Here is a 25,671-nt window from a genome sequence, read left to right on the forward strand (position 1 = left end):
GTAATCATAATTCTATTGGTCTCAATGTCATATTCTTTGTTCTATCTCCCTTTTCGCACGAGACAATTTTACAAGAAGCCTTGTATCCAAGCTTTCTAGATCTGCATCAAGGTAAACCAGATACGACCCCCACCTCGTGACCTGGCCCACTGACATAGATACCCTCGTGCTTCCAAAATATGCCGTCATCTTCCACCCCAAAGTCACTCTTGGCATGCACTTCATGCTGATATTAGTGCTGTTCATCTACTCTACATAGAATCTCATAAATATAAGACGTACACGGCTTGGCTTTCGCCAAGTAAATCTTTAGCTACTATTAATCGACATTCTTAAGATGCATTGAGAACATTCGAGTATGGTATTATATTGCGAGTTATGTGATTAACATGGACCTTATCATACGTACCTCTAGCTTCCTACTTATTCTTTACACTACTACAAAACAATACCACCCATCCATCGTTATCGTTACCACTCATGAAACCAAGAGTCTATCACTGAGATTGGGTCTGGCCATTAGGAGATTTGGATCCCGTTAGGATTTTCCACTGGGAACAGATCTATTCGGTACAGTTAAACACGTGACATTTTATACGGCAAGTTTGCTTTTGTTCGGCAAGTTTGCTTTTGTTCGGCCAGACATCAATTTCTTAAGCATATCCCACATAGGCCTATCATGTACGTGTGTTCCCGTCTAGGCTAAATTGGGCGTCGCAGAGCCTGCCTCACTCCCTTGGAAAAATCGGGGGGGGGAGGGGAGAGAGGGGGGGGGGGAGGGGAGAGGGGGGGGGGGGGGGGGCGTTGTGACCGGTATCCCTCCGACCCTTACTATAGGGCTTTGGACTGCGCGTCGCTTTTATCACGCCTTATGGACTAATGGGATGCTTGGTGAGTGGATGATGCAAATTCATTTGCCATCTTTCCCGATTGTATGCCAGATAAACTCATTGCTGCTCATAAAGCATAATTATAAATCTTTAAAACTCAACCTTGCTATTAGTCTGACCCCGAATTTTAGTTCAATCAATTAACCAATTTTACACTGTCCACCCCCCCCCCCCCCCCCCCAGTAAACTGAGTACATACTTTAAATGTCGCCGCAAGATTACGTGCTGGATTTTGATTCAGACTCTTCTGTATGGAAACATAATTCACAAAAGTGCGACTTTATGCACTGAATATAAGAAAATTGTAATTAATATATGGGTTAGAGCTGATAGTCTTAGCCTTGGTGGTTGGACAGGTAACCGCCTTAGGCCCAAAAATTAGATGAATTTTGAAACTCGGAAAGCCCTGAGGAAACCATTGGTTCAACTGAGTAGCGATTTTAATTTTACCTCTCGGGGTTTAAACTTTATTGGTTATTGATCGTGAAGACTACCGTCTGATGAATATCGATTCCGACATATGTGTATCATTACAAAGGTCAGTTCCACCTAGCAGCCCTCCCAGCCTGAGCCACGTATAGAATGTTGTTGAATTCTGAACTGCATACGTTAGTGGCGAGTTCGGCACAACGGTGTGAAGTTCATCGGCGTTGAGGATTCCCATGTGCGTATATACATACTTCATACATTGGTTACTGAAACAGCGGCTTTGTCTCGGGTTGCTTGCCGCCAAGACGTTCCCCAAAAGCCGCTGTGTGGAGAAACATAGTATCTCAAGCTCTACGGTTTGAGAGGTCCATGAACGTTTATAGTAGCCCGGTAACTGGGAAGCGCCATAAGCCTATTTTGCCGGCTCGCCCTTTAGGAGATGCCGTATCAACGTTGTTGGGCCAATTACAAGTGGTGGCCATGGAATACAAATTGGGGGTGCGAGCCACCAAAGTGACCTCACGAGAAGTAAGACAAGCAGAACAAATCAGGACTCACCTCTCGTGACACTAGGAGTATTGCGTGTTCATCCTATTTCCAGCTGCTTTCTTCTACCCCCTCATATCAAAATACATAGAGTAGCATGTAGGTATGGGTGCTTCTATGCAACCAACTGGCACCCGAAGGAGGGCGGATATTGCCCCGACTCCGTGGAGGATCTGCCCTGGATCAGAAAACACATACTGTTGAATATACGCTACGGATACTCCACTGAACCAAAGAAAAGATCTGATACTTTAATTCCTCGGGAACATACAGGGTGAAATATTGCTTCTTGTTAGAAGCGAAACTCAAGAATCGAGCAAGCATGAACAATGCATTTCATCCTGCTACTAGCCGTACCACTAAAATAAATAGCTAAAGTACATGTGTGTACACCATACTAACTCCTATGTTGAGGTTAGGTAGTAACCATCTTGCCATCATTGGCACATAAGCTGTGAGAGTGATAAACCGTGATGCAGGTCAATTCATCTTAATGCAGGGCAACGTAGCAAAGAAAAGAAAAAGATAATGAAAGAAAGGCAGGGACTCCCCCATAGGAAGCACTGCTTGTAGATCGCGTGATAAGTGTCACACAGATGGCTATTAATGCGGCTCAAGTCGGAGCTTGAGGTACATACGCACGGATGCATATGAGTGAGCATTAGTATGTAGAGTTCCAGAGCATATATACTATCTTTTCGATTTAAGTTGACTTTACATTTTATCCTGAGGGATAAAAATCCTCTATGCCACATTGCACAGTATGATGATCAAGATGCTCTCGTCGAAAGATTCGGCAGAAGAAGGACCGAGGCCGCCGGGCTACGACCAATTGAACAACTAATGAGAAAACCGTGCAAGAATTGCCAGCTTGGTGGCCAGGTTTGGCAGTAGTAAGCAGCAGTTTTCCCTCTTTCTAGTCTTATCTTGCTTGATGTTTCTTCTTCAAATGTGCACATATGCGTACACTGCACGTTATAGGCAATAGGCACAGTTTGGAAATAGATCCACGAGTTACAGGTCTCGACTGCTGCGCGGAGGATGTAAACCAATCTGTTGGTAAGTGTCCGTGTACTGGGGATGTGTCTATCCAAGATACCCTAGCTAGATACAGAAACAAGCGAGTGAACCGCCTCATAGCTACCGCTAGCTGCACCTCTGCTCTAGCTAGACATCACTCTGACCGTCTAATTCCAAGGAAGAGAAGATCCCGCATGTCCACTACATGTACTCGAGCTCGAGCTACGCCATGCAATTGATGTCGCAACATTAATCGTTAGAGTCCTTTCTCGCCTAGACCTATAAGCCACCACCACCTGCTAGCTAGCTAGGTCTCCATAGTGGGGGGCATCCATATGCATCCCCTCCACCCCAGACTTCGAATTCCGTGAGGGTTGAATCGATCGACATATCCAAGGCATTGAGTCTATCGGGTCTCAGCCAGACAAATGGGCCTGATCTTTGGGATCATTAAAAACGTTATCTGTGCCACAGCTGGGTGTGTGATCTGAGCGTTGGGGATCATAGCAAAGTCGAAGCTGGTGCACAGTCCCTTGTCAATGTTCAGAAGTAGCTGAAGAGAAAGCCTACCGTAAGCCCACCCCCTCTATCTCTACCCCTCCTCCACCCGAGCGTCTGTTACCTATGTCATGATTTACTAACAAAAAAGCAAAGTGAAAAGAAAGGTGTGCACGCGGTAAATACTCCGAGGCCAACCCCAAATGAATGGAAGCTCATAGGTTCAAAGCGAGAGGAGGTCAAAGACATGATGTGATATTATATTGCTAGCCTTCTTGTCGCCGGGTGTATAAGATTTAATCTACGAGGCTGATCTCAGACATGAGATCCAGGATTGCACCAGCTCCGGATTATTACTCCGAGACTTCTCGAAATATATAGGGTTGAAAATCATCAAACTACATAGTTCAGCTGCTCCTCCATAGGTTCCATCCAACTGATTGGTGCCGATCGATTTCAATCGGCCCAGAACCAGGGCTGGGGGACTTTGCGCAAAGGGACCTCTAACAGCCAGGTATTCGGGATTGGGCTTTACGTTATCCGGGTATCGTATAACATTATGGACTAGTGTCTAATTTCCTCCGCGGAATCTAGAATTTTAACTGGACTGAATTATGAGTGGGAAATATTAAGGAATGACAAGTCTCACAATTGTTGACGCACTTATTCGCGTCATAGAAATATGTTTTCCCTGTGCACGGCAACGAAAGGTCTGAAAAGTCGCCGTTACTAAAGAGTTCTCGGAGATGGCCAGAGCAGGGAGGGAGAACAGATAATGCGGCTTCATCATCACTGAAACCTTTTAGCTACGATTGAAATTCGAAGGCGTTGAGGCAGAAATCAAAGGCAAAGTGTCTACCAACCACACGTGCATTCACCTATTTCTATTGGTCATCGTGAATATACAATTTCTCTACTGTATCCACCGAGCGACCGAAAAGAAGGAGCTCTTCCAACTGAATGTATGTTTCACTCCAGCTCCTTCCGTCATATATGACATCGGTCACCTTACCTTTGGGTAAACATTATGCACACGACGGAACGGGATCTCGGGGAATCTCGTGGTATATATGCAGGGGCGTATCTAAGTCCCTGCTGTAGAGGGAAACTACATCCATCCTTTTATTTCCATTTTATGGAAATATTCTAGATAATCGGGCACATGGAGTAGTTCATTGTGTTGACTCTACCTTATTTAATTTCATACAACCAGGTATGCATATACTAGTACTATCGCAGTACCAAGTCAATAATTCCACGACTCTAAGTTTCTATATTTTGTGAACAGCGCCCAATTTTTCAGGCCTGAAGTCTCTGTTTCTTGGTTGCTTCATAGTAATTCTCAAGTAGTCCCGATCTATAATTGCCGATTAATAGCGCGGCTTCCCGTAGATAGCAGACAAATTTATAATTTGTTGCGGGGTGTGTAGCCGGCCCGTCGTCCATTGCAGGCAGATCTATAGGAAGCCATGACCACATTAAACCGGAAACACTATGGGTTTGCATAACCACTATGCTTGCTTTTCCGTATTCAAGGGTATTGTGGTATGAAAAGTAGCACTTGTAGCATTTACATGTATCTGCTGCTTGCCGGAAACCTAGATCATGGTTCGTCACTCGTCGTATTTGCTCTACCCTAAATTCCGCCCCTTGGCGAGTACGTGTTTTTCGATATTTACCAGATGTGCGCACAGAAATATTGCCATAAAATAAGTTATTTGGCTTATAACTCTGGCGCATCAACTTCCTGTAGCTTCAGGTCATGTTTCGGGACCTGCAGAAAAACGATTTCCCGGCGTATATGAACGCTACCTTCCATAAACAGCTGCCCCTTAAAACGAGTGACTATAGAGAGCGGAAGAGGAGTTCAGCGGGATCAAGCAGAACTCAGAAAGACAAAACGCACACCATCCATATAAATTGCCCTCTCATCTTCATACTGCCACGAGCAGTGAGGTTTATCAGCTGACGCCAGTCTGTACATAAAACACGATCCGTCGGTACGAATCGTGGAGTTTTCCATTGATAGAGCCAGGCAATTCTACTGAGAGTAATTAGTATACAAAGCGTAGTTTAAATTTTGAATGATCTATTATATATACACCTCGAATATATACATATGCTACTACCAGTCTTTCGAAAACCTCGCAAATTCAATGCCAGGATAGATGCATGTACTCAAAGCACAAAACATAATGCCAGCAGGCGTTGTCCAAAATTATAATAGCTATCAGCGGAAATCGGTGTCAAATCTCAGCGCTCGGCGCAGTAGCATGTTGCGGGAGGGCCGCTGTACAACGAAACTAGCAGGTGCCCAGGGGCACTTAAATTAATTTGAGACTGACGCTGAGACGTGAATATTCAATATAACCAGGCACATAAGAACTTATAACCCCAAGAAGAGATTGAAGAGCTGACAATATGGTTGTTACGGTCGCCTGCTTTTTTCTTTCTTTCTTTCTCCCGTTTTTGGTTTTATCTCACGGACCACGTCACTCAAAATCGAGTCCGGCAATTGTAATCTACAGGTTTGTGGGATTTGATCTTGCTAAATTTATTCATGTATATAATCGATTTGGGTTCATGACACAGAAAATGAGCTGATCTAGTGTACATGTACATAGGTTTTATGACTTGATATATACTTGGGTTGCACCTAACCCACCATCTAGAGCGGCAGATGCTTACTGGTAGCAAAACCGGCATATCGCAATAGAGTATTGCCGTGCTGCAAAAACCAGATTGCACTTGCGGGTCTGCATGCACGACAGCACAAAGCTCACCGACCATTTTACATAAGCCTAGCTCTCGGGTCAAAGCATTAGATAATGCCGGTAGGTCTCCTTCTTCCTTTCTTTCTGGAACCGCCAAACTGGAGCCGTGGTGTGGGAAACCGTGGATATATAAATATGTGGTGCTCCGCGTATATCCCGTTTATCTCCGTCCTGGCCGGCTAATACCCGCGACCCTTTGGGCTTCCAGCATACTAAAGACGAATATTTACCTCCTTCTGTCTGCCGCGCGTTATATCTTGGCCGACTAAGCACGGAGCATGCTCGTATCCTCTCGCCCCACTCCCAAGCGCAGGAAGTCTCACAATTACATTAAGTTCTTTTACAAAATAGGGAGGCATTATTTAATTCCCTTGAAACCTCAACTAGCCCGAATATGACTAAATTCATGAAAAGTACTCGAAATCGCAATGCTATATTATCGCCATTGAATATTGAGCATAGAGTAAAGCTTGCAGAGATCATCATGATATCATACCAACAATTTGCTTATATAGGGCGTATCTTTCCAAGGCTCAATCGATAACTCGGGGTCTGTCCAATCAGGCATCAGGTATGTCAATTCGGTCTTGCCAACAATTTTGAGAAGTGGTGATTAATCCGCTATGACTAGACAGACAGACATGCGCGGGCTTGATTATGAAGCTGTCGACATCAAGGACTTGTGGGATGTGCATATACCAGCCGATTATCTCCCCATTCTATAAATGATCGTTGGTTTTGAACGCAGGAACACATACACACGCGCGGCATCTTACTTGTAAAAACAAGACCTGGTTTTGCGAGCATGCAGCGGCTGCGTTCAAGGCAGTTTCTTGACAGACTTGTTTTGAGAATCATGCATGGCCAGTTTCGGCCCCCGAAAAAAAAATAAAAAATAAAAAATAGAAAAAGACGTCTCACGAACCATGCCGCCCGATATGCAATGTGGGTATTCAACCGAAATATTTCTCGATCTATAGAGCCTGCCAAAGTTGATGGCGGTAAGCGAACGGACATTGTTGTATGTCTCTACCCAGCCCTATCGATTCTACTCAAACTCTAGGCACGGCACATGTCAACAGCAAACTTTGTCGTAGGAAATCCAATCCTTAAACTCCCGTAGTATTCCGATGGACTTTCTAAATGCGCATTATGAGAGTAGCCGTAGTTTACACATAAGGATAATTAACAGAAAGAAATAAAGAAAGAAGCAAAACCCCGCGCCTAAAGGAAAATTATAAACCACATGGAATTAGTACCTGCCTGCCACACCACCGCATATACCGGCTGATTTCCAACGCCAAATTTTCTACATCCTCAATAGCTAAATGTAGGGAGAATCGGAATTGTCGCTTTAAACTTATCGTATTTTATCGCAAGAAATTACCGATAATGTGATCTCACATCTGTGCGCGGGTAGTTTTTTCGTATTGCTCGATAAGAATACTCGAGAGTAGACACGGGATGCTATTTCTTGCCATCCAAAATGTGCACTGGTTTTTGATCTCCCTACGGAACATACTATTAGGCCCACCAGAGACCTTCATCGTACCTATTGTGATTAAGAAGTTAGTGTTTTTAAACATGTCAATACTCCTCCAGCAGTCCATCCTCCGGCTCGGTAGGTCACAGGATCTACCGGTTTTACAGCCTTTGGAAGACAGCATTTCTCGCGAAACACGTTTAGCTTACCTTTCTCTCCATCAAACTCGATGCTTTGTTCATCAGAGTTACCTGCAAACATATGCGTAACCTTAACCCTACCATTAGGCAAGAAATCCAACTTCCATCCAAGTAGTGAAAATACTGCTTCGCGAAACTCCATCGATTTTGCTGCCCAAATTTCTTTCAGTCTTAGCATCCTTTTCTCCTTATCCGCAACGGTCTTTTCCATCGCCTGTATCTCTTTTCGCGCATTTTCAAGAGTGCGTAATGGTACTACTTTATTATTGTTGCTGGGTAGAGTTTCAAGGCGGTCCTCGAGCTGTGCCAACAGCGCAGCATTTTCTTCGCGAAGAGCTATGAGCGTCTCTGTTTTGATTGCCTCCTCGCGGGAGGTGGGATTATCCTTCAATTGGAGGATACGAGTGGAGGTGGATGATGCAGAGGCTAGACGGATGTTGAGCGATTCAATTTCTTTCTTTGACACCTCCAAAGATTGTTGGAGTTGTGTAATATCTATAAAAAAAACAGTCAGAAAGAAGAAACCAAAGATATTGGGTGTGGTTGGGAAGGCATGGTACCCTCTTGTAACTGTCTATTCTTTCTCATCATTTCTCCGATCCTCTTGTTCTCGTCCTCATCATCCTCCCTCGATCTCTTTCTAGGGTTGAACTCATCCCTTGCTACCCCCTCTTTCTTTACAACATCCGCAAGCAAACTTTCATTTTCCTTTTTATATGTCTCTAGCAGCACTTCCAGCTCTTCAATGCGCTTAGTCTTTTGTTCATCGAAATTTCCTTCCATATACATTTTCTCCTCCGTCGAGAAACTCTTCAGCTGATCCCTTAGAAACTGTGCTTCCTTCATAGCTAGCGCGCGTTGCCTTTCCAGCCTTTGCCTCACCCTTGAATCCTTCGCCAAATCTTCTTTTGTTTTCTCCAACTCTCTACTTATGATGCTCAGCTCTGACTCGAGACGTTGAATAGCCTCCTCTTTCTCTGTTATTTCTGGGTTGGTACGTCCTGCTTTCTCGATTAAAGCGGCCTTTTCAACCCGCTCGTGGACCAATGCTCTGGCAAGGGCCTCTGGAGAGTCGAATTCAAGGCCTTCAGACTCAAAGTAGCTACTCCAAGAATTCCGCTCGTCTTGCAAGATGGAGACACGAAGCTGGGCCTCCGATATCTCGTGGCGGAGAGTATCCATCATCCGAACCTTCGACTCAAGTGCCTGTTTCTCTTCCTCTAGGATTTCGATTGACTTGTTGTGATCCCGTAACTGTTTTAACTCTTGTGTTTGTTTTCGGTTGGTGACTTCGAGTGTTTTGATATGTGTCACTTGTTCTTTTTATTGTCAATGGGTCTGTACATAAATAAGGTTGTTACTGAACTCACCTGAAAGTTCCTTTTTTAAAATCTTCAATGTGTCCAGATCCCCCGTCTGTGCTCTAGCTTTCAATAATTCCGTTTCTAGATTACCCAACTCCGCTTCCTTCGTGCTTAGAGACGTCTGAGTTTGTTGTAGATCGAGGCTTTTCGCTTCTAATTCCTCGCCCATTTCTTTATTCATTTTCACCAAGGCTTCATTCCGAGACTTCAGGTCGGCCACTTGTTGCCGGTATTTACGGTCCTGACTTTGTGTATCCTCGTCCTTTTCGCAGACCGTTTCTTTCAACGAAGTATTTTCGGCTTTGAGCATTCGAATCTGTCGCTCCAGATCTTGCTATAGGATAAATTATATCGTTAGTAAAACAATCATATCGACATAAACATTTTGCTGAAGCGAAATATATACCTTGTGACTTGCAGCCTGGTCCCTGACCTTCTGTAGTTTCTCTGAAAGATCTTTTTGCTTATCGAACAAATACCGTTTGTCTGCTTCGCTAATCTGCCCCATGCATCAGTTCCCATAAGATACCACATCGCCTCTTACCAGAAAGAAAAACCGACATCTGATTTCTTACTCCGCTCCTCAAGTTTTGACTGCAACTCCCGTATTTCTTTTTCGTGTCGAATTTTTTCCAACTCTCGCTCCTCCTGTAGCGTGGAAAGCTCATAACGCACTGAGTTTAGATCGGCCCGAATTCCCTCGTTTGACAAATCTACTCCTAGTCAGTGATGAAAGGCCCACAGAGTGAAACCTTGGGACGAGAAAGTACCTGCTTTTGTGGTCACTCCCACTGGCAGGTATGACCGCTGCTGGGTTGTTTGCGGAGGTTGCGAAAGTTCAGGAGGCGGCGGAGGGAGGGTGTAGCTCTGCTCTACTGGAGTCCGCCGTCCATCACTCTACACATCACTCGGCAGTAGTTTAGTAAATGTCTTAAGGGTACAGGAAGGATCACTCACCACCCGTTGATTTGCGAACAAGGTTCGATTCGGAGCTCTCTGTCCTCCTCGACTTGCTGGTGAGCCGAGTGTTTGGTTCCCGGGGCCACGAGCAGAAGGATTTCTACTTGGAGTTCGAGAGAAGGGAGAAGAATCCATTATAGTTGAGTGGTGGGACGCGTTGATTCACGGATGTGTTTGGAGATTGTGTTTTCGCGATTTCCGCGATGGCGTATGACGTGTCATGTGATGCGGCTCAAAAATTATCGGTGGGACTGATGATGTAAACTTATAGGTACGATATATACTTACAGCCCACGTGCACCCTATCATCACTCTAGTAAAATGACCGTCAATTTCAACTATTGACACTTGACAGTTTCGGGAGGCAAAATTGACAGTTCCCCTCAGTGGCCAAAATCGATCTGGTTAACGGTATGACAGAATAACCCCGAAAACCAGACAATTCATCACGCTGCTTGTGAAACACGCTGTTGGAACTGAAAACTCATACCCAAAACTGGGTACTTTTGATCCTCCTGGTATATCTCAGAGCACGCCGCCCCGCCGCAATCCAAAATTAACAGCCCTGGTTGCCATTTCGGAGCCCCAGAATTTGTAAATTCTTGAAATTTGCGGTTCTAACCGTCAATTCCCATAATTGACACTTTAAAATTTACGGTTGCAAAAGGCAAAATTGACGTCCCCCCCCCCCCCCCCACAGGGAGCTAGCGGCACAAGATGTGATTGGGGTAACCCTAAAGATCTAATAATTAATTCCTCACATTATCTGTGATATACAGTGACATGACGGGATATGAAATGCGTAGGCTGTATTTTGTATTCTTTTTACACCATTTCCAGCCGGGCAATTGAAGTAACTCCGTCCAAATTTGACACTTGCGGATGTCACTTTGAAGAATGGCAAAGTTAGAATTGACGTCTTTCATTTTTTTTTTTTTTTTACGGAAAAGGTCCAAAATGACACAGACCCGGTAGACGTGCTCTACAATAACACATGAATGCAAGATGACACAGTTCAGTATAATCCAAAACGAATACATCAATTAATATACGTATTGGCTGAGCAATGATATGTAATATCGAAGGGTCGGGTTCAAGTTCGATCTTCACCTTGGCACACTGCCAAGCTAGCTCAAGTATCACCTCGGGCACAGTATCTAGTGGATAGACTGCTCGTCGACACCGAGAGTACCCAGGATACAACCAATCACACATAAGGTCCAGGGTTCAAACCAGGGATGGGGGTAGCAGTCGCAAATGTCTAAATAAGTCGCTGCAGTACCTTTTGTAGTTTTATAGATCAACGCTTTGTTCTTTCTTTCTTTTTCTTGTAGTAGAATAAGGTCGAATAGATCTGACACCCTTTTTGCACCATGTGTTATTGCAAAGCACGTATACCGAAAACTGTGTCATTTTAGGCCTTTTCCGTTTTCTTTTTTTTTTAACAAATGAGTAAGTACTAACTATATTAACTATCTCCGTAAGTTTATCGACGAGAATCATTTTCTTTACTCGTACTCTCACTTTTGGGTGTTGTAATAAAACAATTAACATGGTATATGATAGCGGTTCAACCCATAAATATTAAGAAACCACGAGGCCGGGGAGAAGTATATATCGTTCTTTTCTCCGTCCCGGGTCTAGCTCAGGCTCGAATGGAAGCATCAGGCATATTGGTGTTCTAGCAGAAGCTCTAGGTTCAATCAGATGCATATATGTACGAGGCTTTGAAGGCGTATGGAACCTTGTCGACATCGGTATTTATCCTACTTTTTACAGCTTTAGAACCGGATCATATATTTTCTTCTTCAGAATGGCTTGAAGCCTCCAAATTCTCATTTAATAAGTCATTACTAACCTGCGGCGATCATGCAGTGTGCATTGAACTAAAAGAGCGCGTTCTGTATGGCCTCCAGCCGATAATTTCTATAGGTGGGATGGTCCTGGGAGGATAAACTCATACTTTTTACCTGCATATAGACCGAAAAATTTGAGTGTTAGAGTATAGCTAAGAGTTATTTCTATGGAGTGGCGCTGTTTTACCATACACATAATTATAACCCTTATTTTGGCTCTCCACATTTTCTGGTTCATATGCTGCAGCTGGTAAGTATTTCTGTGGTAGTTAATGATCTGTATGGGTTTTGCTGTATCGAGTATATGCAACATAGCTTATTATAGCTGCATTTGGAAAAGCCGTTATATAGCGTGCATCCAGTGAATCATTAGGGCCCCCCGGCGACCTCCAGTTGCTATATGCACCTTGTGAACTTACATGAGGAGCTTTCACCCCTCATACATTGATCGGACACCAAAATATTACTCGGGCTAATGGCGATAAGCAGATATATACCCACAGGCATACTCTTGTTACTTGTCTCATCTGCAGGATCGGAATATAAATTCCGGCTTCACGCCTCTGTTTTTGCTCACGGGCTAGACTTCCTGCCACTGGTTTTAACATGACGTCCTTCTGCTCTCCACGCTAGCATTCGACATGAATTAGGATTTGGCATTAAATTTTCTATCTATATTGTGTCCAAAGCTGACCCAGTGTACATTACCTACAGACTAGCGTGCCGCAGTGGTCCGCCTCTTTTACTGCAAGTTCTACCAACATCTAGCAGGATCAAAGCATCTGCAAAAGGTCGTGTATTACATTCGTCAATTTAAAGGCTTTACCCGATTCTCAGATACAGACGACGTGCAAAAGTATCCCACGATCGAATATGTTCACCAACAGTTTTACTTTAGTTCGAACTCGCTCAGCATCATTTTCCTTTCGTTTCAGTGCTGTTGGTGTCTCAAAAAATGGTGGGGAGATATTGGACCGGGTACGGTGCCCATTGAGCTGAAAGTATCAAATCCACATTTTTTTTTATAGAGTACCGCCATAACTCGAAAAATTGGCTAGCTTCCAGAGATCAAAATTACTTGTGTGGGAAACTTCTGATGCAGATCGATGCCATTCAACCAATCACTCGAGCGATAATCCCTGGCCGGAGATAGCCAATTTTTCGAGTTTTGGCGGTAATCAAAGTCGACGCTTTGGTAAACTAACGCTAACTTGCTTCCTTCATCTTTTGTGTCAGAAGAAAAGAAAGAAACCACAGCTGAGTTGACTCCTATGGAAATCCTCACGACCGATAGTGCCTTTAGTTTTCACAAGGAAAATAACTAAACGAAATGAAATTGGCCCGAGAACTGATATATGCTCAATTTTCATTTTTTATACCAGCTGTCAAAGGCCTACAAAACGATGCACCAGTGGGCGATAAAGCTAGTACGTAAAGGAATACATGGATTAGTCCAATAGGTAACTATTGGTGAACCAGAACATTCCCGACACTGAATGAATGTTATACGACGTGGTCACGTATCCTGCACCCTGCCACCAATATTCATTGAATTAGTGGAGGGCAGGATATGCATACTTGTTTTAAAACTTACCTTGCTTTTACACTCAAACAAACAAAAAATCAGTGGTCTAACACATCCGAGGCGTTTTTGGCAATTGTTCTACGAGTTTTAGCGGATCAAAAGCACAGCATGCGCATGCTCGATGTTGAAACGATGGGTCAATAATCATATTTTATCACTCGCCTTATCGTCAAAATAATAGACGATCACAGCCAACACAATTTGTTTTACCAAAAGGGTTAAGACCATTTCTAAGGCTGGGATTTATCCATATTGTCAAACATTTTTCATCTAATACGAGATACGATACATCATGTAGATTTCCACCACTAATGTTGGGTTGCAACACATTGCCACGCTACGCGCATTAGCTGAAACCTATGTTCCTATGCCATCTGGGAGCAAAAGCCCGCTATTTGAAGCTAGGCTACAAGCTATTTGATTTAGCCCAGTAGAGTTACATAAATCATCCGGGCTCAGTCTGTAGATTTATCTTTATACGATCGTGGTCTTAGTCTAAGTAGTATTCACATAAATATTTAACTAATTATGAGGACTATAGCTATAGAATTGATTCTGTAGCACTATTTACAGCGTCCCTTCTTCTTTTTTTTTTTTAGAAATGCCTAAAAAAGTTTATATTAAAACATAAATATAATAACATAACTTCGTCATTAGTACTTGTATTAAGTATTACTGTACTTAGACCCTGATCACATTTTTATCGTATTCAAACAGGTCCAGGATATCATTTGGTCAGAGTCGATGAAACTCCTTTTAATTTTAGAAACTTTACGTGCGCAATTTAATAGTGTTTAACCCTTACTTGACTCATCAATAAATGCCCTGTAGTACCTACATATACGTACTTATATGTAGTATAGCACTTCGTTAGTTATGTTGCTATCTCCAACTATGTGAACGATACGGAACGAACATTTACCACCAATGAGCGGATATGCTGGCATCATGAGATATCACTCGAGACCCATCGCAGAACCCTGTTGATAGACTAACTGATTCATGATTCATTGGAATATGGCATCCAAGCCTAGGAAAACATCTGTTTTCACTGTAGCATTCGGATTATGAACAGTGCGCAAGTAATGTTTAGTACCCAGTATTAATTTATATAGGGTAAATGACCATTTTAACATCCTGGTTTAATTTTCTGTATATATTCGACTAGTGCCGGCGGCCCTAAATTTAACATATTCATATAACGTAGCATATAATCAGACTGTTCGGCTAGCTATAGTGGCACTGTTTCTATTAGTGAGAGGAAAAGCATCAAAATCATTGCACTAATGTCAATGTTGCCGATTTGAAGATTAATTTATTTATTCTCATGACCGGCCATGCGGTCTAACACGATATTTGAATTCAGTATGTGGTTATTTCAAAGAAATAGATTCCATTTCCTTACCAGGTCAAGCGCCATTCTCCAACGTCCTTGTAATTACTTTTATCCCTAGGCTTTTACCGACAGATTTTCACTAGGCACTGGGTGTCTGGTATATAACAACAGAGAGTGCCTTAACCCCATGGCCAGCCCCCACTACACACGTTGGATTTTGCCATCTATCAGTCTATCCCACCAACAACCGGGACAAGAGTCGCATAATCATACCTTGACAGTTTAAAGATGACAGCGATTTACGCCAATATTTTCCAACTAGATGTTGCCTATTGTTTTTTTATGAAATAAAAAGTCGATAAAAGCATCATTACCATTTATAATTTACGGGCTAGTAATCGAGTGATATTTCGTGAATGGATATATTGGAGTAACGATCCTTTTAGGGAAATCGAATGCTCAACGGTCTAAGAATCTCATTGTTGTTTTATGCCATTCTAAACAAAACAAATAAGTAATATTGGCAGTGAAGGAAGGGGGGGTGACTACATGTAAATAGGTTAACAAGTTGTAATTTCAGTTTTTTTTCACTGCATTGTCTCCCACCAATTACCAAGTAGGCCCATGACAGAGTCGTTTGGTAAATTATATGTAGTACTGCTCGTTAAAAAGGGTCTCTTGTAGTATCTTTGTGAATATGAGCATGTATGCCCAATTGCAATTGATGAATGCATCTGTAATCCGACGTGCATGTAAACATTACGATACTAGTATATTTAGTGAGGTCAATACATTCCCGTTAGCTTTATAGACATAGCCAGATAACAACTCTAATCCACGTGTAAGTACTCATTCAATATTCGTCATATCACAACAATATTCTTAGTACCGACCACTGATGCCTGAAGCTAAGGTGTGTACTGCTATACCCACTTAGTATTTAGACTTAGGCTTGTTTTTACACCATAAACCGATATTTACAATTGATCTCAACTTGCGGTGCTCAAGCCAGCGACTAAGCAACAACTATATCACAGCTTCAGCCCATCTACCATCACATCTACCACTTGCTCCCTAAACGCCAGCCCCAATTCTCTCACCTGTGCATCAACTCCCACGACCCCAAAATCACCCTCCAAACATTTCACCACCGCTTTCGCATACCTTCCCCCCATGACAGGCGGCAGCTCGTCATTTGCAATCTTGATAAGAGTTTGCCTAACATACTCTGGCGACGGAACCTTTCCAAACTTCTTTGCTTGTTCAAATCCCGGCCTCAGTCGCCCCGTAACTGTCTTCCATGTACCGATTTCCAGGAGTACCACGCCGAGCGCGTATAGGTCGTGTAGTTTGGTAAAGGTAGCCGTTGGATATCCTTGCCTTGAGGGGTGACGGTAGAGGTTGCGATCAAGATCAAAGTCGAAGCCAACCTCCGTGGCGGCCATAACGGGGCGTGAGAATTCGAACCCAGTTACATAAGGTACGAGCTTCAAATTAGGAGGTGGCCCAGGAAGCAATATTACATTCGTGCTTCGAATACTTTTGTGCACCCATCCGGAGCCGTGTAGATTCAGAACCGTCTTACAGAGGTTATGGGCGATGGCAAATCTTTGTTCGAGGGAGAGAATGTTCACGGGTTTTTTCTTGCGTGGGTCTACCTCTTCTATAAATGCGTGCAGTGTCTGCAGACCCCCGAGGTTTGCTGCTTGTGGTGGGAGCCTGAACACAAACGCCATGCGACTATTTTCAGGCTCGTCGATATATCCGATACATTGGAATGCGTTCAAAACCGGTGCATTGAAAGAAGAGGCACTTGGAGTCCGACCTTCCCCTTCCACGAAGGCAGAATTTAGAAGTACTGTCGCTAACATTCTGATGTTTGACTTTACTTTGAGTAAGTTCTGCCGCGTTGTATCGTCAGTGGCTGGTGGTGCGCCATATGCTTTGTATTCGACCGCAACAGGCGTCCCATATGGCTGTTCACTCCCGGCAACCAAGCGCATAAGCTTCGTGGATGAACCCTTGGTGCTGCCCGGAGTTTCGATAAGTTTGCCTTTCAATGGCGATGCTTCTTCGATTGTCTTGAACCTGTTCAAAAACTGCCGCTGAGCCACATGCTCGAGACCGGTTTTCTTTGCCGTATCGCTGTTCTGGAAGTCCTTCAGCGCCGCAGGATCTTTAAAACGGATAGCAAAGAGCATGGAGAACTGCATGATCTCTTTTAACTTCTCGCACCATTCTCTGAATTGTGTAACCACCTCTTCAAGTTTTCTCTTGTCAAACAACGACCAATCCCACGCACGCAGACTCAAGCTCCTCACTTTCGCTCTGAAACCCGTCTTATCAAAATCAAAATCTCTCTCTTTCTTGCTAGAATCCCCTAGCGCCGATGGCCCATCAGCGCCACTATGCTCCTCCACACCATCGCCATCAAGTATCAGTCGTTGATACGGCGGATAGTGCTTCAGCGCTAGTTTATTATACGCCCCTAGGCAGTCCCGCAAGTTCTGTAGGATGGTCAAGATACGGAGTGGGTATGCGGCGGGAAGGTTTGGGTCGTGGATGATACCGCCCGATTCTGCGTCGAGGAAGAATTTATTGAAGGCGTCGAGAAAGAATATCTCGTGCTGGAGTTTTTGCCTGATATGGTCTTTGTCGCTATCGTATTCGCGGACATCCTGCACTACTTCATAGACGAAGAGGGCAAGGTTGTAGGTCTCGCGGAAGACAGTTATGGAGAAACCGACGATGTCCATCGCTTGGTCTAGCTGGATATTATAAAAAAGCTATACTTGTCTACGGAAGGATCGCTCAACTAGCGAGGACACTTGTGGCTAGGGGACCTACTTGGTACTTAACAAAATTTAAATAGGCTTGCTATGGGAGGGGTTGGGACGAAAAATAGAAACGGCGCCGGTGAAGAATTTTGGCTGAAGAACATACATTTGATCTGATATGCATATTTCTTCTTTCTTCTAAAACTTGCTGCGGTAGCAGGACACCTACGTCGGCGTGGACGAGATACTGACTAAATAGGAAGGGTGCATGGGAAAATCGTGTCGTTCTGATCACTGGTCCTGTAAAGGCGAGGGAAAACCCGGACAGTTGCCTGGTCCCCAACCATAAGTTATATGCGGTGTAACCTAAAGATCTTATAATTAAGTATATCATATGTATGTGTGACTGTGGGTGAAAGTGCCTTGAGTACATCACCCGTATCTTATTGACTCACCCTCTACCTAGTTAGCCGCAATAGGGTGCTGTAGGTGCATGTGCGTGCGGCGGTAGGTAATAAGTGATGGAGCACAGCGATACCTGTTGTGGTAAAACGCCACCAACATTAAGTGTTTGTACTCTCAGAGCGTTCCATCACTTATTACTTGTCGCTGTACATACATGCGTATGTTGCCCCCACGCGTGGGTGGATAATATGTATTCATCGCGGGGAAAATCAGATAAACCACAAAAAACTCTAAAACCCACGGCATCGAGGTACCATAGCCAAAAAAAAGACAATCAATGTCGGAAAACCTTGGTGACACAAACGTCGAATGTTTTCCCCTGGTATTCGAGACTAACGATGATCAATATCAACTTAATGCCTCAATTGAGAACTCTGCTGAGAATCTCCTTCATGAGGCCAGCACCGACACATCACCTGTTGGGGGCGATGCTGAGTCTGACTGGTTCAATATTGGGAACTTAACTTTGGAGGTGAGAAGATATCTTTTAATTCTCCAAGATTTCTGGGGAACCTCATAACTAAACATCCGTCTGTAAACAAGAATGGCCCTAACAATCTTCCCCACCCCTCCCCAAAAGGAGTGCAAAGACGAAGAGGAGCAGAAGAAGATTGGTTCGTAGTCTCCGATACCTACACCTCCGGCACTAGTTTCGATGGCGGGCACCATACACCCGACAGCAGTATCCTCGATATGGCCATTCTCTCAACCCGGAACGGTAACTCACACCGGTTCATGACCACACTCTCCGATTTCACCTCTATACTCGCAGATATGGGTGTCGACGGGCCTAAACATCTAGTCGGCGGAAACCTAGACCGAGTGGGAACTATCATCGGCAAAGGTGCTCAATTTACAGTGTTCGTGGACCATACCCATGAGGACACTGTCTTGAAGCGAGTCAATCACTACAACGCACCGGCAAGCCTATCGAAGTCCCAGCAGACTTTTGCCCATTTCCGCACTCTGGAGTTGGAGATACTGGCACTCTGCCATCCGCCGCTACGAGAGCATCGTAATATCGTCGATCTGATATCTTGGGGCTATGACTACCAAACACCTGAGCTGCTGCTTCCAGTGTTGTTCATGGAGAGGGCGTTAACTTCACTGTCTAACTTCTTGCGGGGGGATAATATGGCATCTGTACCAGGGCATCTCGAGATAAATATTAGACATCACATGTGCCTCGATATTGCAGATGGCCTAGAGGCGCTGCATAACGAAGGAATCGTTCATGGTGATGTTAAGCCGGACAATGTGCTTGTATTTCGGCAGGATAATCCCAGGGTGCCATACCTAGGCAAGTTAAGCGATTTCGGGATCTGTATCTCGATAGAAAATCCTGCTAGTTTAAGTTTTGCTTCATATCGAGGGACCCCTGGGTGGGCACCGCCAGAAGCGGGTGTGTATGATAAAGATATACACGGGGATTTCTCACCAGAACTACTTTCCAGATGCGACGGGTTCTCGTATTGTCTTGTAGTGCTTTCCATTCTACTGACCCGTGGGCGGCCACCATTTCAATTCGAACAAGTCGAGGGGCAGGAAGACGAGGAATCGCCGTGTGAGAAGGCCATGGGTTTAATCTGGGGACATGAAGATCGGAAATTTCCGAAATCCTTACGAAGTAAATTATTGAGTCTTTGTAGAGCAATGCTTGGGGTGAAACCGCAAGACCGGGTGAATATTAGCTCTAAACTATTAGCGGACGATAGTAAGGGATATAACGATTGGTACGGGCTTCCATTCCACCTCTAATATCCTATTCATCCGTCTGATTCCACCACAGGATCGCTACAAGAGAAACGACCACAAAACAAAACGGAAAGCGTACACATATTATAGGAAGGAAAACAAATGAGACCAACAAAGGTGTCCTTTACTGGATAGGATTCCAATCCCTGGAACTTTTAAAACAGCTCGAAAAAGATTACCAAGACACCAAAAAGGACAACGGCCCACGATTCTCCGGTGAAACGCTCTTTGGGATGGCCATAGCATTCGTATCCTCTACACCAGGAATCAATCTCGGATTTAGACGAGCTATAGAATACATGAGTGAAGCAGCGAAAGGATCATGTATTCCGGCCCAAGCCATCATAAAGAGACTTTACGAGGCACAAGAACTTTCTATTAGCGCCATTGCGGACAAACAGCTGCTGGAAACTTGGCTCTTTAATTCTGTTTCCACTGGGTCATTGGTTGCCACAGAGGATCTCGCAGAGCTCAACCCGGCCCTTCTCCTCGAGGCTCGAGTGGTATTCCGTAAAGCAGGAGGCTACAACGCCGAAGCCTCGCATCAAACTGCGCATCGGTTTTCGAGTTTGGATATCGACATGGCGCGGTTAATGTGCGAAGGTGGAGTAGAATCTCTGCAGGACCTCAATGGGAATAAGGCGCTACATTTTGCAGCCATGTTTGACAAGCCAGAGGTCATCAAGTATCTAGTGGAGGAGCGGAGAGCTGCTGTGAATTCCAAAAACGATAGAGGTGAAACACCACTACATAAAGCCTGTCTCGCCGGTCATCATGCAGCCGTGGAAATGCTTATTTCGTTGGGGGCGGATGCATCTATTGCCTCTACACCATACGAAATATCGCCGTTGCATTGGCTCTTCAACTTTGAGGAGCAGCATATAGATAAAATGGCACAACTCCTCGTATCCAAAGGTAAAGCTGACGTCGGGGCCATTGTGTGCAAGAATGTTTCGGTAACAGAAGAGCCTACACATCCACCCTTCATACACTTCCCATTTCACTGGCCTTTTGGTACACCTCTCCACTGGGCAGCTTCAACACGCTGTACCACCGCTATTGACTCTCTTCTCAAGCTTGGCGCTGATATCAATGCTCGCGACTCCAAAATCTACCCTGCTGCACATACAGCACTAGCTATGGCAGCGCGACGAGGTGACAGCAAAATCGTCCAATACCTCCTCAACAAAGGAGCAAGCGCAACTGCAGTCAGCGATCAGGGACACAATGCGTTCCATACAATGGCCTTGACTTACACGGGTTGTAGCCAGTTTTATAAATTCTGGGAGGGCTTTGATGCCTGGATCTATAATGGCACTTATGAAAATAATCTTGCCAAGGTCCGGGAATGCGTCCTCGCACTCCTCAGAGCTGGCTGCGATCTGGATCGCCGAAGATCTGGTCCGCATGGAAAACTGGGGGATACGCCCCTCTTAGACGCCTCGATCGCCCAGAATTGTGTGGTTTCCCTGGCATTACTAGAAGCGGGTGCCAATGTAAATTTCGAGAATTCTAGTCATGAACTCCCTATACATCTCTGGGCTCCCATTGACGATAAATCCTTAGCATACCCGCAAGGCTTCATGGCATTATTTCAACAGCTAGTAGACCGCATGGAAGATATCAATATAAAAGCTGGATTCCTGGAGGAGACGATTCCTCATTATGTTGTTAAATCCTCCAAAACCCTGGAAAAATCTAAATTCGAAGAGAGGATCCGATTTTTAGTTACTCATGATCCTCCGGCAGATATTAACGCTCTTGATAAAAGAGGGACCACCCCATTACAACTCGCAATCTCAAGCAGGCACCCGGGGCAACCTGTCGAGCTTTCGGGGATCTTGCTCCAATATGGCGCACGTGTTCATTACGGGGCGGACAGAGACTTCCTCTTTATCCTCTCCTACAACCCCATACTCACGGACGCCGAGACAACCTATCTCCTTAAACGACTCCTAGAGGGCTATAGCGACGCCGAGAAGCTCCAGATGGCCAATTCCTCGGTAACACGAGTGTTCGGTAAAGAGTATAGTGCTTTTTTTGCGGCCATCAAACTGGGAAAGTTTGAATGTGTCAAGTACCTCCTTGAGCTTGGCATGGATCCCAATACGATCACTGGTGGACGTATCACTTCCCTTGACTGGGCGTTGACAAGTGGTGAGCAGATCAGGCGTTCGTACCTAGAGACCCTCGCAGACTACTTCACTCGTGATGAGCGGGATGCGGCGAGTGAGAGGGGCGCGGCATTTGGGCTGAGGTTCAGAAATGATGACACTGGTGAGTCAATGCCAACTTTTCCGCTTATTTTTGGGGCTTTACGAACTGACCTTTGTAGTTTTTGGCGACGAGGGCATAAGCCGTGAGTATTTTTCGCACGCACCCGAAAAGAAGAATCATTAGAAGACTAACCTATGCAGGTGATACTTATTTCGGCATCACAAAAATAATACCCCATCTGGTTTCGATGGGAGCTAAACAGGCGAGGCATATTGTGAAAGATGGGTATCGAAGTTCCAACCCCAACCGGTGGGACGACGAGTTCACTGGGTATTCGGATGGATGGTTTACAGTTGAAACCCAGCCCTTCTATGAGCATTGGAAGCTGTCGTATAAGCTACGGTCCAGCTGAAGATGAATGGGTAGACAGATAGGAGCCTCTTGTAATCACGTTTGAAGTAGATGTCCTTTGCCAAGGGTGGTGGATACACGAATCAATCATTGTGCCAAGGGTGGAAAATGGACTAGCGGGAGAAAGCCGAGTGATAAGCCATGTAGCTACATGCATTTTATGCCAAGATTCTTTTAAACAGTTTAGTGTCCATCAATTGATGGCAAGGATTGGAACTCGTTGCCATAATCTCCCTGCTAGGGAATATTATGTCACTATCCCGATACCAACACCAACTGCTCCTCCGCGGAAAATCACTCTAAGATTGCAGTGTAAAGTATTCGGCGCCATGTGTGTACATTACACGGAATAGATACCCAATAACCAGCAGCTATCCTCCCTCTCAATTGCAAGCAATTTTGGAAGGATTTTTCCACCTATCTGGATGATCCTTCATAAACTTCTGCAGCATCTCATAGCACTCCTCACTGTCCATGTCCACCACTTCCACCCCTCGACCCCTCAATATATCATGACCTCCGCCACCAACAGACCTGGCCTCTCCCATTACAACCCTCCCCACACCAAACCATAGAATCGCTCCGGTACACATATCGCAGGGCGTCAGTGTCGTATATAACGTTGCATGGCGATAGCCTGCTTTCGAAACGTGCCCCGCAGCGTCAAAGGTTGCCATTTCGGCCTGTCGAAACGGCGTGAGCTTCAAACATGATCATCTCCGGAGGGGTTGTAACAATAGTAGTAGTATTACATGGAATATAGGGGACATCTTCTGCCACGCCAGATTATGAGAACGAGCCAACACCTCCCCCGTCGAGGAAATTAACGCTGCGCCAACATGTTTCCGATGTTAGCTTCCTCTCAATTGTTTGTTTGATATGACTAGCGGCACATACTGGAACACCATTCTCGGTGAGACTCTTTTTGGCCTCCTCGATTGCGATTTTGAGGCCGATGTTATCATCCAACTGGGTGTTTGTGGAGGTTTGGATATACATGGCTTCGCCTTGTAATTTGATAGTAACTACAAGTGCTTGTATTAGCTGAGGACCGTAGACCCTCAAGTCTTAAATAAGGCACGCGCTATCTACTCCAGGGCCAAGGACACGTAGCATGACGCCCTCATGACATTAGGTATCACCCCACTATGGTCATGATCACCAAGACACGGGAGTGGTGTTTTTAGTGCGAAGACTGCACGGTGTAATAGTATTGTGATGATAATGTTACAAGGTCTAAAGCTATATAATAATAGCGATTTTATGTGTTGCCAAACCATAAGACCATAGCTGGTGTTATGGGGCTCATGACATTAGGTCTCAAGACGCGTACTGGGTTTAGTTACTCTAGACTCACTACTGGCAGCTAGGCCAGAGGATCACCATTATTACATGTAAGTAGGTACATGCCTGTTCGAGACATTGGCCAGGGTTAGGGTTCACTGGTAGCCTTGTCTCAACTCAACCATTGGAACAATTGATGCACTCAATCACGTAGGTGAGGGATATGCCTACTCTACATCATACCTACATGTAGTACCGAGACCTATCACCTAGCATTGCATATAGCTTCGTATATAACTGGCGAGGTTTCACAGAGATAGAGATCAGAGGCGAAGGTCGGGTGAGCGAGGTCGCAAATGACAGAACTACATGTAATTCCCAATTGAGTTTGAGTTACACATTGATCTATTGCTTGGAATCGAGCAGAGCGGTGCTTTGGATGGGCGAGCTGAATTCAAGGGTTTTTTTGGTTGGCCACTACTGATCTACAGATTTTAGCCTTGCGTGTGATCAGGACGTCCCTCGTGTTTGGTTTGCTGAGCCGTACTGCGTGGGTATGTAGCTGACCACTTTTTCATATATGTAGGCAGCTAAGAGTAAGGATACCGAAGGGATATCGAGCTGTGAACTGTCTTCGGGAGGTTGGATGTGGAAATACCGGTTATGGCTCCTACGTGGGAGGCTTGAGGCTCTCGGCCCGAGAGGTGCACGCCCATACACACAATCCTTTGTGGGATGCGGGCAGAATGCGCCTTGTCCACACACGTATGGCCGCACGGCTGATCATGCGATATTTGGACATGATCATGTTACAACTATCTAGTGATCACCTTATCTCCGCTTTAATTAAACTAAGCGTCGCAGCAGAGATCAAGAAACTAAAGCAGTTGGCGAGCAACTACAATACATGTATGTAGGTACATCTACGTTGTCTAGAACACGTACCTACAGAGAAAACCATGCAACTATGCAACCATGCAACTATGCAACCCTTCATCATGACCGAGTCAATAAAAACAACAACAGCAACAACAGCAACAACAACGACCCATCGATCAATTCCTACGGGAAACTACCTAATTGAAACCCCGGAAGATGCACCTGGCGTGTCTTTTCCTCGGCCCGCGCCAGCTACTCTACCCCCCCGGGGCACCAGCCAATGTGATCAAACCGTACACTGACTGAGTATGGAACTTGAGCCGCCACGCTACAGACGCCAATCATCCAACAGATATGCTAGTAGGTGTGAATGCGGTTTTTTACGTAGGCAGAAACTACACCACCACCCCCCAATCCCCCACTCAATGGAATTAGTTACATACAGAAATCAATGGCTTGTTGGGTGCTGTTCCCTTTAAATTTGTACTTCACAATCACAGAATCAAGTTGCTGTCACAAGGCCCATATCCTGTACTCGTTTCAAGCAATACCCGCGTTTCCGAAATGGCCTGCAGCTTGACATGCTTAGTTGTATCCATAGATATTTACAACCTCTTTGAATGTCTGTGGAGGGTACTATATACGTTCAAGCCATTCTCTACACACGGGTATCCACGTTTATGTTGTTATTGCACAAACCCGGGTTTGCAGTAGAGCACCGGCTACTGTGACCTTATTTTAGTGATCTAAAGTACGTGTTGGCACCCTCAGTCATATGTGCGCACAATTTCTATACCAACTTCCCTCCCAGAAGGCATGCTGCTTAATCTGGGAACGTTTCCCACAAGCACCTACACTCGCTCACCTAGTGACGGCGGATCCTGTCTAATGATCATGTTTGCAGTAGTTTAGCCTTGGCGCCCTGAAGTTAATTCTGTTATT

At 44.8% G+C, this 25,671-nt stretch overlaps 4 protein-coding genes across 4 annotated transcripts; 1 reads left to right on the forward strand and 3 right to left on the reverse strand.

Annotated features, from left to right (window-relative positions):
- Positions 1–7,205: 7,205 nt before the first annotated feature.
- Positions 7,206–10,299, reverse strand: LAJ45_00073 (uncharacterized protein; the record flags this gene model as incomplete). The annotated part of the gene is made up of 10 exons (XM_046109675.1): positions 7,206–7,216; positions 7,417–7,466; positions 7,562–7,709; positions 7,850–8,335; positions 8,401–9,159; positions 9,211–9,538; positions 9,611–9,703; positions 9,766–9,917; positions 9,975–10,101; positions 10,162–10,299. The coding sequence occupies 10 exons, from the start codon at positions 10,297–10,299 to the stop codon at positions 7,206–7,208; spliced, it is 2,292 nt and encodes a 763-aa protein (XP_045976368.1).
- Positions 10,300–15,972: 5,673 nt separating this feature from the next.
- On the reverse strand, positions 15,973–17,697 carry LAJ45_00074 (uncharacterized protein; the record flags this gene model as incomplete). The annotated part of the gene is made up of 1 exon (XM_046109676.1): positions 15,973–17,697. One exon carries the CDS (start codon positions 17,695–17,697, stop codon positions 15,973–15,975), a length of 1,725 nt encoding a protein of 574 aa, XP_045976369.1.
- Positions 17,698–18,460: 763 nt separating this feature from the next.
- On the forward strand, positions 18,461–22,567 carry LAJ45_00075 (uncharacterized protein; the record flags this gene model as incomplete). The annotated part of the gene is made up of 5 exons (XM_046109677.1): positions 18,461–18,655; positions 18,727–19,916; positions 19,973–22,215; positions 22,274–22,297; positions 22,356–22,567. 5 exons carry the CDS (start codon positions 18,461–18,463, stop codon positions 22,565–22,567), a joined length of 3,864 nt encoding a protein of 1,287 aa, XP_045976370.1.
- Positions 22,568–22,949: 382 nt separating this feature from the next.
- Positions 22,950–23,565, reverse strand: LAJ45_00076 (uncharacterized protein; the record flags this gene model as incomplete). The annotated part of the gene is made up of 4 exons (XM_046109678.1): positions 22,950–23,100; positions 23,158–23,249; positions 23,319–23,339; positions 23,464–23,565. 4 exons carry the CDS (start codon positions 23,563–23,565, stop codon positions 22,950–22,952), a joined length of 366 nt encoding a protein of 121 aa, XP_045976371.1.
- Positions 23,566–25,671: the final 2,106 nt, after the last annotated feature.

Source organism: Morchella importuna, assembly GCF_003444635.1.
Source record: "Morchella importuna strain M04M26 chromosome Unknown Morimp01GS001, whole genome shotgun sequence".
NCBI lineage: Eukaryota > Fungi > Ascomycota > Pezizomycetes > Pezizales > Morchellaceae > Morchella > Morchella importuna.